Source organism: Spinacia oleracea, chromosome 3, assembly GCF_020520425.1.
Source record: "Spinacia oleracea cultivar Varoflay chromosome 3, BTI_SOV_V1, whole genome shotgun sequence".
NCBI classification, from domain to species: Eukaryota; Viridiplantae; Streptophyta; class Magnoliopsida; order Caryophyllales; family Amaranthaceae; genus Spinacia; species Spinacia oleracea.
In genome coordinates, this window is record NC_079489.1 from 33622770 (window position 1) to 33643375 (window position 20606).

Sequence of the window (20606 nt, forward strand, 5' to 3'; positions counted from 1 at the left end):
GAACTGAACTGAACTAAACTGAATTGAACTGAATAGAACTGCAATAAAGTCCAAAAGAACAGGGCATAAATGGGTGTTATTATTTGCAACATGGATTTAGTCATTTCTTCTTTAATATTTTTTTTATTTTATCAAAAATTTGGGAGATTGTGCATTGTATTTTATTCCATTATATGTGAAGCAAGTGTTAAAAAGTAGGGTTAAGAAGAATTATCTGAAATCCCAAAATCTGATCAGATTTCTGATCTGAAAAATAGGGCACCGAAATCGATATGGTTATCTAATCGGGTACCAGCTGCAAATTTTGAATGTTGGTTACGGGTATGGATAAAATCCACGGGTACCCGTTAACAATTCAATAAGCTTTTTACTTCTTATATTTTCAACTTAAATATATTTGTCTAAAACTTAAACTTTCTAACTTTTTCACTAATTACTTTATAACTTGATTATAACTTGATTAAATGGTAATGTAAATTAACATCAACTAGCTTTTGAGCCCGTTCAAAGAACGGGCGGTTGTACAGTGGTTATTTAGTCTATATTTTTAAGTTCTAATTTTATCGAGGTTGTGATTTTAGAGTGAATATATGACTTAAATAGAGGTAAATTTTGAAAGTTGAAAGAATACATAAATTAATAGTGTATTAATATCGAGTGTTAATCGGGAAGATGAAGTGGAAAATGTTGACTAAATAACCAGTATGAGGAAGATGGAGTGAAAGAGGCGATTGGAGTTGTATAATATAACAAACTACAAAGAAAAAATAAAATAAAAAAGCAAATTGTTGGAGGAAAGAATGGATGACACGTGTCATCTAATCAAATGTGGTTTTGCTTTTGACTCGTGTCATCTAATCAAATGTGTTGACACATGTCATCTAATCAAATGTGGTTTTCCTTTTTAAATACTAGGTATAGATGCATTGCAATGAGACATAACCTAGTTGCCACAGGCGTGTCAAAAGTTCGCCCAAAAACGTATCCAAAGATTGTTGTTTCGCTAGTACTGTGGTACATTTTATTGTAAGATCAAAGTTAAGAACTGTTATCCCACTTTTTGGACTAACGACATAACCGTTCTAACGTTTGGTCATGTCGTGTCAGCCAGGTCATATCGTGTCGCAGGTAAACACAGCTCCAGGGAGATACGTCCGACGTAGCATCATACAACGAGGTACAGCCGACGAAGGACAGGCGACAAAGTACAAGCAACTGAGACGCGTCCTCGAGAAACGGGCTGATAAGTTGACCTAAAGCCCATGATAGGCAGCGCCGTCAAGCTAGCAAGAACGAGTCCAAGACTCACGCGAGAAGCGCGGAAGCAGTTGAAGGCTGAAGAGACGTGTGATGAAGATACTCCTATCTTTGTGGGATTTTCTCAACCGATTAGGCCGTTGAGAATACCCTATAAAAGGACGAAGATAATGATAAGCAAGCTACGTTCACTCAAGCACCGAAACTCTTAAGTTATAAACTGTTTCATCATTCATTATTGTATTTGAGATTTTAGTTATCGATTCTCAGAAGAAAAAGCATAAACAGTCATATAGAATACTTAGTGGATTGATAGCCTCATAGCTATCCGCGGTTTTTTACCTTGTTCCTGGGTTTTCCGCGTCAACACTCCTCTGTGTCGTGCCTCTTTATTTGTGTCGTTGATTCTTTGCTTAGTTAGTGTCGACCCTAGCCGAAAGTCGCCCCCATACGAATTTTGGCACAAACAGTTTGGCACCGTCTGTGGGGACATTAACTAGGTTTTACACAAAAGCACCCCTCTCACCATGACTACTGGAGAGATGACGATCGCAGAGATGAAGGCGGCTTACGAGAAAGCCCAAGCCGAACTAGCCCAAGAGAGGGCATCCAATGAAACCCTCCAGAAAGAGCTCGAATCTGTAAAGAGCAACAAGCACCAGTCCCGCTACAAAGGTGGGAAGCCAAAAAAGCTAACGTTCGAGATGCCCGATGACTTTGAAGACGTGACCGACGATGAGGAGGAAACCCGTGAGGAAGAAGACAAAGAAGCTCCCAATCCGGTGACCCAACGCCTGAACAAGATGGATGCACGCATGACAAAGCACTATTCCCGCCTGATGAAGTTGATGACCAGGTTCCCCGGGGCACCTACACCAGTGGAGACCGAGCCGACCGACGGATATGCCGCGTCGCCGTTCTGCGAAGCGATCGCTAGAGTGACGGTTCCGCACACACTCCGGCTCCCAACCTGGACCACCCTGTACGACGGGACATCCGACCCCTATAGGCACGTCAACTTCTACAAGCAGCGCATGTGGCAGATCGGGATTCCGCACGACCTAGTGGAACCTGTTATGTGCAAATCATTCGGCGGCACCCTTGATGGAGCAGCTTTGGAATGGCTCACGAACGTCCCTCCCAGATCCATCTCCTGTCTGTCCGACCTCATCAACGCCTTCTATCAACAATTCGCCAGCAGTCGCCAGTTAGAAAAACAAACCAGTGATCTCTATCGGTTGGTTCAAGGGCCAACCGAGTCGGTACGCGATTATTTTAACCGTTTTAATTGTGAAAAAATTGGTATAAAAAATTGTGATGTCAGGACTGCTATTGAGGCGTTCAAGAGAGGCCTCATCCCCAATTCGGAGCTATACCGGGAAATAACCAAATACCCCTGTGCAACTTTCGAAGAGGTGCGATCAAGGGCCACCGCCCAGATGCGAATCGAAGACGACGAGGTTATCCGAACAGCATCTCAACGATCGACGGGGGGCAGCAGCGACAGAAGATCGTACACCCCAAGGAACAACAATTGGCGACACCAACCGTATGTTCGGCAAAACCAGGTACAAAGTGTCAATCAGTATTATGATACTAACAATGTTTACAGGAACGAGCGGGTCGAACACCCCAACATCTCCGACTACGGCTTCAACGTTGACATTGGAGGTGTGGTGAACGCCCTTCAAAATGTAGGTGGAACAGTCAGATGGCCCCGGAAGAACGACAGACCGGACTCCATGAAGGACATGAGCAAATGGTGCGACTTCCACCGCGACAACGGACACACAACCGAGGAGTGCATCTCCCTCCGAAAGGAAGTCGCATACCTCCTGAAACGGGGGCATCTAAAGGAACTGTTGAGCGACAAGGGAAAAGAAACATTTTGAAGGAAATAATGCCCTTGGTCCAAGTATGCATTCTATGTTAAAGTCTAATAAATGCGGTTCAGTATTAATTAACAAGTTAATAATTCAGTGAGATCAAGTGAGCTGAATGCCTAGCTAGAGGCCGCTTCAGTTCAAGTGGAATTAATGATATTAATCCACAGCTTACTCTTGACTGAACCCGTAGGGTCACACAAATAGTACGTAAACGGAAATATGGATCGTATCGGAAATATGAATATTATCCAAGTCGTAGATGTTGCCGGAAACGGAAACATGGTACGTATCGGAAAATATTATTGGAAATGGAAATATTACCAGAATCGGAAATATTGCCGGAAACGGAAATATTGTCAGAATCGGAAATATTACCGGAATCGGAAAATGATTCCGGAAACGGAAATATTAAATATTTGTTCGAAACGGAAATTAATTCCGGAATCGGAAATATTAAATATTGTTCGTATCGGAAATAAATTCCGGAACTGGAAATTTAATCGGAAGCGTATCGTACGAATTAGCATCGGACGAGGCCTGCCGGACGAAGGCCCAGCACGAAGCCGGGCCATCGCCCAGCAAGCACGCGCGCCACAAGCCCAGCCAAGGCAGCGCCCAGGCCTACCGCAAGGCAGGCCCAGCGCGCGCCAAGGCCACGGATGCGTGGGCCGCGCTGCGTGGGCTGCTGCTCGCACGCGCATGGGCAGCCCTTGTGGCTGCCGTGTGTGTGTGAGTTTGTGCTCATGCGTGATTCCTAAATCTACAAGAGTCAGTGTATGATTAAATTTCTATTCCTAATTGGATAAATTAATTAAATAGAATTCATGTAGGATTCTAATTTCAATTAATTCGTATCCTACTAGGATTACGATTCCTTTTCCATAACTCTATAAATAAAGGCCTAGGGGTCATTATTTATACACAAGTTTCAAAGTATTCAAAAGTGAGTTTTTGAGAGAAAATCAAACACACATCTTGCTCAAAAGTGCCGAAATTTCTAGTACCTTAAGGGCGATTCTAGTTGGTCAATCTTAAGGCGGATCCGGACGTGCTGTGGACTATCTACGGAGGGACGACACTTGGAGTCCTAAAAGACTTGTTCTTGTTCGGTTCGGGCGCAGCTAGGGAGGGCACGCAACAAAGAGTATGCATCTAAATTATGCTATATGATTATGTGTAAATAATATGTTGTCCTGGGTTAATGGTTGTTTCCGCATGATCTATGTAGTGTCATATGTATCATAACCTAACAGTGGTATCACGAGCCCCTTATTATTTTCATAATCTAAATTGCATGAACATGGTTAAATATTACAAATTTGCAAGAATTAAAAGGGGTGATTAATTTTCGTAATTGTTAATTAATTGCAAATTGCGTTTATTTAATTATACGTACGCAGTTTTTCGGCAGTTTCTTCGTTACTCATCCAAATCGAGTGATTTTTGTGTCAATTCCGCATGTAAAAGGCATTCTAAAATTTTGACAAAAAGAGTATTTTTCTGCCGAACCCAGAATTCTCAAATTCGAAGCCTAACTATGACTTTTCGAAGGTTTTAGTTTTTCGAATGCAAAATTTCGTAAATTTAAGATGTTAAATTAAATATTTGCTATTCCTGTTGATAAATCTTGAATTTCTGATTGACCTACTGCATATGTTTAACAAGTTTGAATGCCTAGTCTTGTTAATTATGCAATCTAATTTGTAATTATGATTAATTTGTTGAAAATTAGAATAATTTAGAATTAATTTGATTTTCATAATTAATTGTAATTTAATTAGAAACCTATGATTAAAAACCACCATAAAAGTTGTAAATTTACGATAAATTTTAAATTTTTATGACCTAGACTTGAATCCATATCAATCGGAAATCAATTGGATAATAAATTTTCGATTTTTCGCCCTAAAATTATGAAATTAATAATATTTATTAATTTGTCATTAATTTTAAATATAAATTTTAAATTTTTATGCGATTCGTTCATATAACTTGCACGCACGAAGCAATGGACGCTTCGTGTTACCCTTAAGGGGTGTTGTATAATGCGGGCATGCGACGACGAGCAAGGGAGCTCGTCGCCCGTGCGGCACGAATGCAATGAGCAAGGGCGTAGTGCACGAGCACAAGGCAGCAGCCCTGCCTTGTGTCGTGTGCCACGAGCAATGAACGAATGGGCATGGGCGAAGGGCGAGCCAAGGCAGTCGCGTGTGGGCAGCAAGCGAGCTGCGCCACAGCGCGCGCTGCCTCGCACAAGAGCGCGCAGCCTCGCGCGCAGCGAGCGCAAGCTCGCGTGCCACGAGCGCTGCGCCCAGCATTACTCGCGCGCAGCGCGCGATGTCGCTCGCCCAGCGAGCGATGTCGCGCCCCAGCGAGCGATGGCTCGCGCGCACAGCGAGCGAGCCAGCGCGCCCAGCGAGCGATCTCGCGCGCGCACTGCGAGCGATAGCTCGCGTGCGATGGGGCGCTGTGCGGAGGCTTGCAATAGGACAGCAGCAGCTATGCGACGAGCGCATGGGCTGCGCGCACATGGCCAGCAATGGCTGTGTGCGTACGGCCCATGGGCGTGCAACGCGTAGGGTGTTTGCGTTACGATTAGATCGTTTTGAATGTTTAATTTGAAAATTTCAGTTCACGTAATTTTAATTGATTTTAAAATTAATAATTTGAATTATTTTCTTGGATTTTAATTTTGAATATTATAATTATAATAAATGTTATTTATTCTAATTATTTTACTAAAATTAAAATCATGAATTAATTTAAATGCGACTGAAATTAAATTAAATTTTTGGATTCAATTATAAATTTATATGAGCTTTAAATTTTAATTAAATTTGTATGTTTCCGGTTAGACTAGAAATACAATTTTATGTTTAAAATTAGTAAAGCATATGAATTTATTGGTTTGAGTGGGAGCGCTTTTTAGTCATAAACTCTTAATTAGGTCTACAAATCCTTAAGGTTAAAACAACTCGATTAGAATTAATAAGGACTGAATAATTGGTAGATTATTGGTGCCCTTGATTAATTGCTGCAAATGTTTACGTGATGCATAATGTGTTTTACTAACCAGCTATGTGGGCCATTCATGATAATGAATGGGTGAATGGTATATATTGTATATGTACTGTTTTGCAGGTTATGAAGTGACTAGTATGGCCCAAATAGGATAGAAAATATGGTCTGCGTACCATTTATTTGAATGTAATTGGTCTAAAGTACCAAAGTTATTTTTCAATTCAAATATGGTCTGCGAACCATCAAATAGTTGTAATTAGTTATAGCTTATCCTATTTGAAGAAAATGGTGCCTCCCACGGAGATTTTCAAGACGGACTTTGAAGTCAAAGCTTCAAGATGAAGTCGGGCCATACTAGATCACAAATATCTTATGCATGTTTTAAGTTATTTATTGCTTTAAATATGTCTTAAAATGCATGAGATCAAAAGCTTGATTATGTTGCATGATTAAGGATTTTAGTTCACTTAAAATCTAACCAACATAGTAAGAGCCTTAAGTTCCAAACTTAAAAATTGAGTTAAAAGGTGCCATGCCAAAATATACACTTGCTTGGATATCCTTTACATCAATCTAGTAATAGTTTTCGCTCAGCGAGGTGTTACTTATTGGTCCTAAAGGGGCAAGGTACACAAATAATTGTGAGTACATGTTAGTTTTGGTGAAACTCAACGATATAAGTAAGGAGTCCTTTTATGTCGTGGCAAATTCGATAGGTTTACCTAATAAGTTCTTAGACGTACCTATCAACCAAGAATAGTTTCTAGACTATTAGCAAAAGGCTTTTGCTTACCTAAGATGTTCTAGGATTAAGTCGACAAACTGTGCTTAGTTCTTCAATGATTTTAGGATCTTGGAATCATTTTATTCACACCTGCCGGAACACATAACTTGAATAAAATGCTTAATAAACATTGAATTATGCATGTATGCTAGAATTTAAGTTTATTAAGAGAAACTGTGAATGGTTATTTATTTGTTTATTCTTTTCAATTGTAGTTTTTAATATGGCAAACAACAATTCATTCAACATTCGATCAATTCTCGAAAAGGAGAAGTTGAACGGGAAAAACTTCCTTGACTGGCAAAGGAACTTGCAAATAGTTCTTATGCAGGAAGAAAAGGAGTATGTCCTAGATGAGGCGATGCCCGAAGCTCCTGGCGACGGGGTCACTCAGGCTGCCCTCAATCGTTGGATTGATGCCAACAAGGATGTGAAATGTCTAATGCTCGCCACCATGAGTGCGGATCTGCAGAAAACGTTCATCAACTCAGATGCTTTCACAATCATCAGTGAGTTGAAGAACATGTTCCAAGATCTGGCTCGAGTCGAAAGATTCGAGACTCATAGGCAAATTCTTGAGACCAAGCTTAAGAAAGGCGAGCCCGTAAGTCCACATGTTCTCAAAATGATTGGACTCATTGAGAATATGAGTCGGCTGGATCAGCAATTTTCTCAGGAAATGGCTATAGACACCATCCTCCATTCTCTTCATAGCGGGTATGATCAGTTCAAACTGAACTACAGTATGAATAGTCTGGACAAAACGCTCACTGAGCTTCACGGTATGCTGAAGACCGCTGAAAAGACGCTCAAAAGTGATAAGCAGGATGTGCTTATGGTGCGTGGGGGCAAGTTCAAGAAATCTGGAAAGAAGAGGAATGCTAAGAAAGGTGGCAACAAGGCCAGCCCAACTAAGCAAACTGGCGCCAAATCTGCAAAGAGGAAGGTCAGTCAACCCACTTCTGAATCCGAATGCTTCTACTGCAAGAAGAAGGGGCATTGGAAGAGAGATTGCTTGAAGCTAAAGGAAGATCAGAAGAACGGAACAGTCGTTCCATCTTCAGGTATTTTCGTTATAGACTGTATACTTGCTAATTCAACTTCTTGGGTATTAGATACAGGTTGTGGCTCACACTTATGTTCCAATCCACAGGGACTAAGAAGAAGTAGAAAGTTAAGCAAGGGTGAAGTCGACCTACGAGTGGGAAATGGAGCACGGATTGCTGCATTAGCTGTAGGAACTTACTATTTGTCGTTGCCCTCCGGGCTAGTTTTGGAACTGGAAGAATGTTTCCATGTTCCAAGTCTTACTAAAAACATCATTTCAGTTTCTTGCTTAGATGCTAAGAAATTTTCCTTTATAATAAAAGACAATAGTTGTTCGTTTTATTTTAAAGAGATGTTTTATGGATCTGCTAGATTAGTCAATGGACTTTATTTATTAGATCACGACAAACAAGTATATAACATAAATACCAAAAAGGCCAAAAAGGATGATTCAGATCTCACCTATCTGTGGCATTGTCGATTAGGCCATATAAACTTGAAACGCTTAGAAAGACTTCAAAGGGAAGGAATTCTAGAACCATTTAACTTAGAGGATTATGGTAAATGCGAATCATGTTTACTTGGCAAAATGACAAAGCAACCTTTCTCTAAAGTTGGAGAAAGAGCAAATGAACTATTGGGTTTAATCCATACAGATGTATGTGGACCAATGAGTACAAATGCTAGAGGTGGTTTCAGCTACTTTATCACTTTCACTGATGACTTCAGTAGGTATGGTTATGTCTACCTAATGAAGCATAAGTCTGAATCCTTTGACAAATTCAAGGAATTTCAGAGTGAAGTAGAGAATCAATTAGGCAAGAAGATTAAGGCACTGCGGTCTGATAGAGGCGGTGAATATCTGAGCTATGAATTTGATGACCATCTGAAAGAATGTGGAATTCTATCAGAATTGACTCCTCCTGGAACACCACAATGGAACGGTGTGTCAGAACGGAGGAACAGAACCTTGCTAGACATGGTCAGGTCAATGATGGGTCAGGCCGAACTTCCATTAGAATTTTGGGGACATGCACTAAATACAGCTGCACTCACTATAAATAGAGCTCCGTCTAAAGCTGTCGAAAAGACTCCATACGAATTATGGTTTGGAAAACCTCCAAATGTGTCTTTTCTTAAGATTTGGGGATGTGAAGTATACGTCAAACGATTAATTTCAGACAAACTTCATCCAAAATCTGACAAATGTATCCTTGTGGGCTATCCAAAGGAAACAAAGGGGTATTACTTCTACAATACATCTGAGAACAAAGTGTTTGTTGCTCGAGATGGTGTCTTTTTGGAGAAGGATCACATTTCCAAAATGACAAGTGGGAGAAAAGTAGACCTCGAAGAAATTCGAGTCGAACAACAAACTCTAGAGAATGCTCAAGATGACATTCAGGATGAAACTCAGAGATCTTTAGAAGTATCTGGTGAGAATCATGGTCAATCTAGAAATGTTACCCCGCGTAGATCGCAAAGATATAGATCTCAACCGGAAAGGTACTTAGGTATTTTGACGAACGAGAGCTATGACGTTCTATTACTTGAAAGTGATGAACCTGCGACTTACAAGCAAGCTATGACGAGCCCTAGCTCCAAGCAGTGGCAAGAAGCCATGCAATCTGAATTAGACTCCATGTCTGAAAACCAAGTATGGGATTTGGTCGATTTGCCAGATGGCTACCAAGCCATTGGAAGCAAATGGGTTTTCAAACTGAAAAAGGACAAGGATGGGAAACTTGAAGTTTTCAAAGCTAGATTGGTTGCAAAAGGTTACAGGCAAGTCCACGGTGTGGATTACGATGAAACCTTTTCACCAGTTGCAATGCTAAAGTCTATTCGAATAATGTTAGCAATCGCTGCATATTACGATTACGAAATATGGCAGATGGATGTCAAAACTGCTTTCTTAAACGGCGTTTTAACAGAAACTGTGTTTATGACACAGCCTGAAGGTTTTGAGGATCCAAAGAATGCTAAAAAGGTATGCAAGCTAAAGAAGTCAATCTACGGATTGAAGCAGGCATCCAGGAGCTGGAATATACGTTTTGATGAAGCAGTCAGTGACTTTGGTTTCATCAAGAACGCAGACGAATCTTGTGTATACAAGAAGGTCAGTGGGAGCAAAATTGCTTTCCTAGTATTATATGTCGATGACATATTGCTTATCGGAAATGACATTCCTATGTTGAACTCTGTCAAGATTTGGCTTGGGAAATGTTTTTCGATGAAGGATCTAGGAGAAGCACAGTACATATTGGGCATCAAGATTTACAGAGATAGATCTAAAAAGATGATTGGACTTAGTCAAAGCACTTATATCAATAAGGTGCTTGATAGGTTCAAGATGGCGGACTCCAAGCGAGGCTACCTACCCATGTCTCATGGAATGACTCTAAGCAAGACTCAGTGCCCAAAAACACTTGATGAGCGTAGACGAATGAGTGGGATTCCATATGCATCATTGATTGGTTCAATAATGTATGCTATGATATGTACACGCCCGGATGTTGCGTACGCACTCAGTGCTACGAGCAGATACCAGTCAGACCCAGGAGAGGCGCATTGGACTGCTGCCAAGAACATTCTGAAGTACCTGAAAAGGCACAAAGATGACTTCCTGGTCTATGGTGGAGATGATGAATTAATTGTTAAAGGCTATACGGACGCAAGTTTCCAAACCGACAAAGATGATTTCAGATCACAGTCTGGGTTTGTCTTCTGCCTCAACGGAGGAGCAGTAAGCTGGAAAAGTGCTAAGCAAAGCACCATTGCGGATTCTACAACTGAAGCGGAGTACATTGCTGCACATGAAGCAGCAAAGGAAGCTATATGGCTAAGGAAGTTCATAGGAGAACTTGGTGTAGTCCCCTCCATTAAAGGACCAATAGCCCTGTATTGTGATAATAACGGAGCTATTGCACAGGCAAAAGAGCCTAGACACCACCAGAGAGTCAAGCATGTACTTCGTAGATTTCACCTTCTACGAGAGTTCGTTGAAAGAAAAGAAGTCGAGATAAGCAAAATTGGAACTGATGACAACATATCAGATCCATTAACTAAACCTCTGCCGCAAGCGAAGCACAACTCGCACACTGCAGCTATGGGAATCAAGCATATTGGAGAATGGCTTTGATGTCTCTGTTTAATGTTTTAAAGTTTTAGAGTTTAAATCTTTGTAAAACATTATTGGTTAATCATTCACAATAAATGAAAGGAATTCATTTTTCCATTTAATTTGTGGTTTATTAAATGATGAGTCCCTTCAACTTGACGATATATTCAAGATAGACTGTCAGGACCAGTCCTGTGACTAAGAAATGTCTATCAAGTGAACTTGAATGTCAAAGGTTGAAAATGGTCCCTAATCGGAGTCTTCTATAAAATTGGACGCATAGAAAACGTTAGACGATTAGAATGCAAGATGACTAGTAGTTCTGTTTCTTGAACTATGTGGACATGGCAATGTCATAATCATTTGCATAGATACTTACTTTGGGAAGACTAGTATCGGACAAGACCTATGAAACTTTACTGTAAGAGATGAAAGTCTGTCATAAGTAAATTTCATTAAATTATTAGACACTAAATCCTCAATACCTGAGTGATTTGAGATTACTTGTTTGAGAACTGGTTGCTTTGACGTTGACCAACCGTCGCACCGTAAAAGGAGGCTATAAAGGCAACGCTCAGGTAATCACCTATCAAACGAAGTCTAATCTCAAGATCGCAAGATTGGGATTGTCCTCCCATAAATCGGGATGAGATGCTTAAAAGTTGTACAAGGCCACTCGGAGAGCTAGAAACTGTGAAATGCATGGCCGTGCTCGGATGAATCATAGGCTATGATTATCTGTTTATTTGATCAGTTGAACTCTGAAACCGAGGAACACCTCTGGACATAATAAGGATGACAACTCTTACCTTATGTTCAAGAGCAAGCATCGAGCGACAAAGGAATTAGGAAATGCACACTTGTCCCTAAGGACAAGTGGGAGACTGAAGGAAATAATGCCCTTGGTCCAAGTATGCATTCTATGTTAAAGTCTAATAAATGCGGTTCAGTATTAATTAACAAGTTAATAATTCAGTGAGATCAAGTGAGCTGAATGCCTAGCTAGAGGCCGCTTCAGTTCAAGTGGAATTAATGATATTAATCCACAGCTTACTCTTGACTGAACCCGTAGGGTCACACAAATAGTACGTAAACGGAAATATGGATCGTATCGGAAATATGAATATTATCCAAGTCGTAGATGTTGCCGGAAACGGAAACATGGTACGTATCGGAAAATATTATTGGAAATGGAAATATTACCAGAATCGGAAATATTGCCGGAAACGGAAATATTGTCAGAATCGGAAATATTACCGGAATCGGAAAATGATTCCGGAAACGGAAATATTAAATATTTGTTCGAAACGGAAATTAATTCCGGAATCGGAAATATTAAATATTGTTCGTATCGGAAATAAATTCCGGAACTGGAAATTTAATCGGAAGCGTATCGTACGAATTAGCATCGGACGAGGCCTGCCGGACGAAGGCCCAGCACGAAGCCGGGCCATCGCCCAGCAAGCACGCGCGCCACAAGCCCAGCCAAGGCAGCGCCCAGGCCTACCGCAAGGCAGGCCCAGCGCGCGCCAAGGCCACGGATGCGTGGGCCGCGCTGCGTGGGCTGCTGCTCGCACGCGCATGGGCAGCCCTTGTGGCTGCCGTGTGTGTGTGAGTTTGTGCTCATGCGTGATTCCTAAATCTACAAGAGTCAGTGTATGATTAAATTTCTATTCCTAATTGGATAAATTAATTAAATAGAATTCATGTAGGATTCTAATTTCAATTAATTCGTATCCTACTAGGATTACGATTCCTTTTCCATAACTCTATAAATAAAGGCCTAGGGGTCATTATTTATACACAAGTTTCAAAGTATTCAAAAGTGAGTTTTTGAGAGAAAATCAAACACACATCTTGCTCAAAAGTGCCGAAATTTCTAGTACCTTAAGGGCGATTCTAGTTGGTCAATCTTAAGGCGGATCCGGACGTGCTGTGGACTATCTACGGAGGGACGACACTTGGAGTCCTAAAAGACTTGTTCTTGTTCGGTTCGGGCGCAGCTAGGGAGGGCACGCAACAAAGAGTATGCATCTAAATTATGCTATATGATTATGTGTAAATAATATGTTGTCCTGGGTTAATGGTTGTTTCCGCATGATCTATGTAGTGTCATATGTATCATAACCTAACACATTTTCCAAAGAGCAAACCACCCTGCCCGGCCCAGCGACAAGCAGCGAGCGACCAGACCCACCACCGTTCAATAAAGTGGTAAATGTTATTTCCGGTGGTTCAGATATTTGTGGACTAACCTCTTCTGCAGCTAAAAAAATTAACAGGGGAGAATCTGAGACCGTAGAAGAGGGACAAACCGAAGACGAGGTCGCACTACACAGGTCCCTGACCGCAATGGCTATTACTTTCGACGATTCAGATTCTGTAGATACACAGCGGGAGCACCACGACGGGTTGGTAATATCGCTCCCAATAGGAAACGCATTGATCAAAAGGATACTGGTCGACAACGGAAGCTCAGCCAACGTACTGTTCTTGGAAGCACTACAAGAAATGGGATTAGAAGAGAAAAACATAGTAAGGAGATCAACAGTCCTGGTAGGGTTCAGTGGAGAAGCACTACGGACGGTAGGAGAGATATCGCTGCCTACATACGCAGAAGGCGTCAACATGATGACCAAGTTCAACGTCGTCGATTGTCCATCAGCGTACAACGTCATCCTAGGACGACCATGGATCCACAAAATGAAGGCAGTGCCATCAACATATCACCAATCAATCAAATTTCCAACCAAGTGGGGGGTCATGGAAATCAAAGGGCAGCAAAGGGATGCGAAGAAATGTTACGAGACAGCACTGAAACCATCCAAGTCACCCATCTAGCAATTACAGCCAGGGTCGACGTCGGACGACCCCGACGACCAACAAATCGACGAGATAGTACTAGACCAGACAAAGCCAGACCAAGTCATAAGGATCGGAGCCTCACTGCCTGACAACATCAAAAGTCAGATAGTGTCGTTTCTAAGAGAAAACTCGGACTGTTTCGCTTGGTCACACGAGGACATGACAGGAATTAGCCCAGACGTGATTACCCACAAGCTCAACGTCGACCCCGGCTTCAAACCGGTAAAACAGAAACGACGTAAGTTCGCACCCGAAAGGAATAAAATCATAGACGAAGAAGTACAAAACCTGATAGATTCAGGGAAGATCAGAGAGGTCAAATATCCAGACTGGTTAGCAAACGTCGTCGTCGTCAGCAAAAAGAACGGAAAATGGAGAGTATGCATCGACTTCACAGATATCAACAAAGCTTGCCCCAAGGACCCATTCCCTCTGCCGCACATCGACGCCCTGGTCGACGCCACAGCCGGACACGAGCTACTCACATTCATGGACGCCTACTCAGGATACAACCAAATCCTTATGCACCCAGACGACCAGGAAAAAACATCTTTTGTAACGGATAGAGGAATTTATTGTTATAAAGTCATGCCTTTTGGTCTTAAAAATGCAGGTGCGACGTACCAAAGATTAGTCAACAAGATGTTTAAAGACCAACTCGGAGACACAATGGAGGTATACATTGACGACATGCTGGTGAAATCGAGGAAGGCTGACGATCACGTGGAACACCTACGACAATCCTTCGACATACTAAAAAAGTACGGTATGAAACTTAACCCGACTAAATGTTCTTTCGGAGTGTCCGCAGGAAAATTCTTAGGTTACATCGTCACCCAACGAGGAATCGAGGCCAGCCCCGACCAAGTGCGCGCGATCATCAACATTCAATCCCCGCGGAACATAAAAGAGGTACAACGCTTGACAGGGAGAGTGGCGGCACTAAACCGTTTTATATCACGGTCGTCGGACAAGTGCCGATTATTTTACGACGTCCTACGCAAAAACAAGGGGTTTAACTGGTCCGACGACCACGAAGCAGCCCTGCAGAACCTCAAAAAATACATGATGTCGCCGCCCCTCCTATCCAAGCCAAAAGAAGGAGAAGTCTTACAACTCTATTTAGCCGTTAGCTCGACGGCAGTAAGCGCGGTCCTAGCTCGAGAAGACGAAGCACAACAACTACCCATTTATTACATCAGTAAGTCACTACTGGAAGCAGAGACCAGGTATTCCTCCCTCGAAAAACTCGTCTTAGCACTCGTTACTGCAGCTAAGAAACTAAGGCATTATTTTGAAACTCACCAAATAGTGGTGATGACTAACTATCCAATCAAGTCTGTGATGCGTAGGCCAGAACTGACAGGTCGAATGGAGAAGTGGACAATGGCACTAGGAAGGTTCGACATCAAGTATCAACCAAGGACGGCTGTAAAGTCGCAGGCTCTAGCAGATTTTGTGGCAGACTTCAGCCCCGACTTAGAGAGAATAGCAGACGACGAAGTCAAACTCATCAACAACATAGAAGAAATATGGACACTCTTCGTCGACGGCTCGTCTAACTTTCGTGGTGCAGGTTTAGGCGTCGTACTGAAGTCACCACAAGGGGACATGATAGCACAGGCAATCTGCTGCGACTTCAAGGCAACTAACAACGAAGCAGAATACGAGGCGCTAATCGCCGGAATGACATTAGCTATGGAATTAGGGGCAAGCGGACTCAACATCTTCAGTGACTCACAACTAATCGTCAACCAGATTAACGGCGACTACGAAGCTAAAGACCTAAAAATGACCTTGTATCTCGAGAAAGCAAAAGAGTTAACTTCCAAATTCAAACCCTTCTCCATCAAACAAATCCCAAGAGACCTAAACACGCAAGCCGACGCCCTTGCCAACCTAGGATCCGCACTCAGAAAATCACCATTCTCGACCATACCTCTAATGCACCTACTATCGCCCGCCGTCGAAAAAGACATACCACAAGACGCCAGCCTCGTCCTATCAACCTTAAACGCAGACAGTTGGACCAAACCCATCTTCGATTACCTAAAGCACGAAACTCTACCCGACGACAAGCTAGACGCCAGAAAGATACTTTTCAAAGCTTCACGATATGTTATTTTGCAGGACGTACTATTTAAGCGATCAGCAAACGGAATGTTGATGCGATGTGCCGAAGAGATCGAGTGGGAAACGCTATTGAAACAATACCACGAAGGAGAATGCGGAGGACACGAAGGAGGACGAAGCTTATCAACCAGAATCAAAAGAAATGGATACTATTGGCCAACAATGCTTAAGGACGCCATGAGGTACGTATCCAAATGCGACAAGTGCCAACGACACGCAGGTATGACACATAAACCATCCGAATTCTTGCATCCAACCCTAACTCCGTGGCCTTTCATGAAATGGGGGATGGACATCGTTGGCAAATTGCCCGTCGCCCCAGGACAAAAGGTCTTCATGTTAGCCCTAACAGATTATTTTTCCAAGTGGATAGAAGCAGGTGCGTTCCAACAAGTAAGGGACAAAGAGGTATGCTCGTTCATATGGACTAACATAATATGCAGGTTCGGAATACCGTCAGAAATCATCTGCGACAACGGATCACAATTCATCAGCGACAAGACAAGAGCTTTCTGCAAAACATGGAACATCGAGCTAAAGACGTCGACGCCCAGATACCCCCAAGCAAACGGACAGGCGGAATCCAGCAACAAAACGATCATCGCGTCGCTGAAAAAGCGGTTGGACGACAAGAAGGGGCGATGGGCAGAAGAATTGCCATCCATCCTATGGGCCAACAGGACGACGCCTAGGACGGCGACGGGACAGACTCCCTTCTCACTCGTTTACGGGTGCGAAGCGGTACTTCCCCCTGAAGTGACGCTGCCCAGTGCACGATATGGACTCATGACGCCAGAGCAAAACGACGTAGAACTCAGCGAAAACCTCGACAACACAGAAGATCTCAGGGAAGCAGCATTGATAAGGATGGCGTCACAGCAACAAATCGTGGCAAAGTGCTTCAACAAAAATGTCAAAGTGAAAATGTTCAAAGAAGGAGATTGGGTACTGCGCAGAGTATTTCAAAACACGAAAGAATTGAACGCGGGTAAGTTAGCACCAGCTTGGGAAGGACCGTACTTGATCGACAAAATCGTCGGAAAGGGGGCATACAGACTCATTACCAAAGATGGCAAGTCGGTCCCCCGAAGCTGGAACGCAACACATCTTAAACTCTACCATTTTTGAAACCTCGTCGTAACCAATTTTATCAGTCGCCGCATCGTCGTCTTTACTTTTCTTTATCGTTTTATTTTAAAAAACCATTACTGACTTAGGCATCGGAGGGCCGTTGGCATCCCCAACGGCCAATCCTCCTAGCGACCCCTGTTTTCTTTTGCAGAATGCAAGACGCACGACGAATGACATCCACAAGCAACAACGTACGACTCAGAGCGAGACCGCAAGAGACAACGAAGTAACAACGCAGGTATGATTTTACACATCAGTCGGTTCAATACTTATTACTCGCAAAGCATCTGCTACACGAAACTAAGACATCAAAACGCAACGGGATAACCATAAAGAAAAACAAACTTAACACACACGACGCGCGACCCCTAAGGCCACGACTTCCGAAATTTCAAACACTAAACATTATCCACACACAGCGTCGCCACTACCGACGATGAATAAAAACACAAGTCATCCAAACCACCTCGTCGCCGCCATCGACGACGAGTAAAGAAGTTCACCAACAAAACACAAAAACCAACAGAAAATTCGAAAACTACAAACTAATACATCCCTTCTTCCTGAGTAGAGACCACGACTTCCTGCTCCGGCTCTTGCTCTGGGGGCACGACTGGCACCTCCACCGACGCCACGTCCACCGTCTCGTCTTGAGAAACGACGGCAAGGGCCTCCTCTTCGCACCCAACAGCTAAAACCTCCCCCTCTTGGTCCGGAACAGGCGCACTCACCACCAACAAAGCCGCATCCACCTCCGTCGCCTCAGTACTAGCAGTGTCAGCCGTCTTCGCCAACTCCTCCGAATCCACCACGGGCACCGACAGGTCAGCCATGGTACCGCCATTAGCCAGATAGTCATCCACCTCCTTTTGACACGGCCAAAGGCTAGTCTCCCCAATCAGGCAGGAATACATCATCTGCGCCCGCGTCCTCCATATAGCAAGAGCCTCGACGTCCTTCGCCTCCTCCTGCAGGGCGTCGTACAAGCTCCTCAATCCATCCAATTCCTCTGTCGTCGAGGTCAACTCCTCCTTCACTTTCTCCAGATCTTTAGCCACGTCGGCTAACTGCTTATCCTTACCCTTCAATTGATCACCCTTGGCCTTAATCACCGCAGCAAGATCCACAACCTTCTTCTCAGCAGCTTTCCACTTCGCTTCCCACGATGCGGCCGCCTTCTTCGCCGTCGCCATCAGCTGCCTTGCATTCGTCACCTCGTCGCACAGCAACGAACACTGCCTACGTACAGCCAAGGCAGCCTGCGACGCCTGCGCAAAACCAATGCCAAAACAGATTTACACAACATACATCTTTCACAAACAAAAAAGAAGAAAAAAACTAAATAAAACTCACCCGCAGACTAAGCTCAGCGGCGTCCGACGCGACAGGAAGAGGATCCACCTCGTGGTATCGTCGATACGTCGTAGGCAAGATCAAGCGATCAGCGAAAGGCCATATAACCGACGCCTCTTCATCACCCAAGAAGCTTGGGGGCAAAGTGATAACCGTATCCTCGACAGGATCCGTCTCGACAGGTCGCTTCTTGGCCGACGAAGTAGACACTTTACTAACGTCGACAGCAGCAGACGACGCCTTGAACGGCTGTGGAGGCGACGACGAAGCAATCGGATGAAAGCCTTCGGCTCCTATGACGACAGGCGTCTCGGCCGATGAACCTATCGCAGAAAACCGAGGTACAACCGTCATACCCCGTCCACCAGAAGTCGAGGACGACCTAAGTCGCTTCCTTGCACGCTCCTGAATCTCGCTCTGAGACATCCTCGACACAGGCCGAGACGAAAGAGTATGCTCTACACCCAATACAAAAAATAAAGGTCAAACATTATCCAAAACAAAAACAAAAATATATACAAACCCCGAAATAAACAAACGACAAATACCTGAGTTGTCAGCCATATCACCTACTTCACCTTCGGCGGACGACGAGTTTGCCACTACCTCCTCAAGCAAATCCAACCTTTTCCGACGACGAGTCAGTTGACCTGATCCCTCGTCTATCTCCTCCTCCTCGGCGACGTCGCCTGACCGGTCCACCTCCTGCTCGTCTAAAAACTCTCCGTCGCGACTGAAAGACCTATCCTCGACAGAATAACCCAAGAACTTCCGATACTTATCCTCAGAATCAGCGTTCAACTCAGTCAACGACGACCCCTTGACAACTGCAAAACAAAACCAAGTAAGGCGACGTTCAGTAAAACGACGAGAAACAAAGATAAAACGACACATTTACCTTCCATCGTCCATCCCTCGACCAGAAACCGCCCTTTATCTCCCAGAGAATCTTTGCCTACAAAGACAAAACGACTCTGCCAACCCCTGTCGTTCACACCTAAACCAACACCTAAGTTCGTCTTCCCCTTCTTCGTAACCAAGGTATACCTACAACACTTCTGCAGTGCTAGGTCGTAAGAGTACATCAAATCAGACAGGTCAAACGGCGTACGCCAGTTCGCAGTAACTCCATGCACCACCGTGAAAACCCGCCATATCTGGGGCATCAACTGACCCGGACTCAAATGGAAAACCTCGATAAAGGACCTAACTAGAGGAGTGAAAGGAAATTTGAAGCCAATTGTGAACGGATGCTCATACATAACCACATACCCCTCTGGACAGTCAAAGGCTTCCTCATCCGAGCCGGGAATCTTCACTTCCGCCGACGGCGGCAAACCAGCAAGTTCAACAAAAGCCGCCGGATCCACCACAGTAGAATATATCGGGTTAAGGGACTTAACCCGAGTGGAACCCGACTCCCCCTTTCCTCTCGCTACAACCGACTTAGATCTACCCATCCCACTTACAAAAATCTACAAGGAAATCGAAAAAGAAAGCAAATTTTACCTGAAAATCGAACAAACTCAGTGCGAAAATCGACTTCGCTTTCTCCCTCTTCTCTCTCCTGCTTTCGGATCTAGAAATTTTTCGAAAAACTTGGTGTGAAGAACTTTATTGCATGTCGTGAATTGGTATTTATTACTCTAGAATTTTGAACGGTTTTATCCCACGAACTAGGCAGTTGAAGACGGTTTTTTAATTTGAATTGTTTCTTTTGCTTTGTGTGACTCCGCAAATTCACAATTGGGGGCAAACTGTTATCCCACTTTTTGGACTAACGACATAACCGTTCTAACGTTTGGTCATGTCGTGTCAGCCAGGTCATATCGTGTCGCAGGTAAACACAGCTCCAGGGAGATACGTCCGACGTAGCATCATACAACGAGGTACAACCGACGAAGGACAGGCGACAAAGTACAAGCAACTGAGACGCGTCCTCGAGAAACGGGCTGATAAGTTGACCTAAAGCCCATGATAGGCAGCGCCGTCAAGCTAGCAAGAACGA

General features: G+C 43.6%; 2 protein-coding genes across 2 annotated transcripts; one reads left to right on the forward strand and one right to left on the reverse strand.

Moving 5' to 3' along the window:
* Window positions 1-1784: 1784 nt before the first annotated feature.
* LOC130469620 (uncharacterized) lies at window positions 1785-3149 on the forward strand. Its single transcript, XM_056839010.1, has 2 exons — window positions 1785-2494; window positions 2582-3149. The coding sequence occupies exons 1-2, from the start codon at window positions 1785-1787 to the stop codon at window positions 3147-3149; spliced, it is 1278 nt and encodes a 425-aa protein (XP_056694988.1).
* A 14641-nt stretch (window positions 3150-17790) lies between these two features.
* On the reverse strand, window positions 17791-20434 carry LOC110789611 (uncharacterized). Its single transcript, XM_056839011.1, has 4 exons — window positions 19497-20434; window positions 19147-19425; window positions 18599-19056; window positions 17791-18513 (listed from the first exon to the last, which is right to left on the reverse strand). The coding sequence occupies exons 1-4, from the start codon at window positions 20056-20058 to the stop codon at window positions 17791-17793; spliced, it is 2022 nt and encodes a 673-aa protein (XP_056694989.1). The 5' UTR covers window positions 20059-20434.
* Between the last annotated feature and the right edge of the window lie 172 nt (window positions 20435-20606).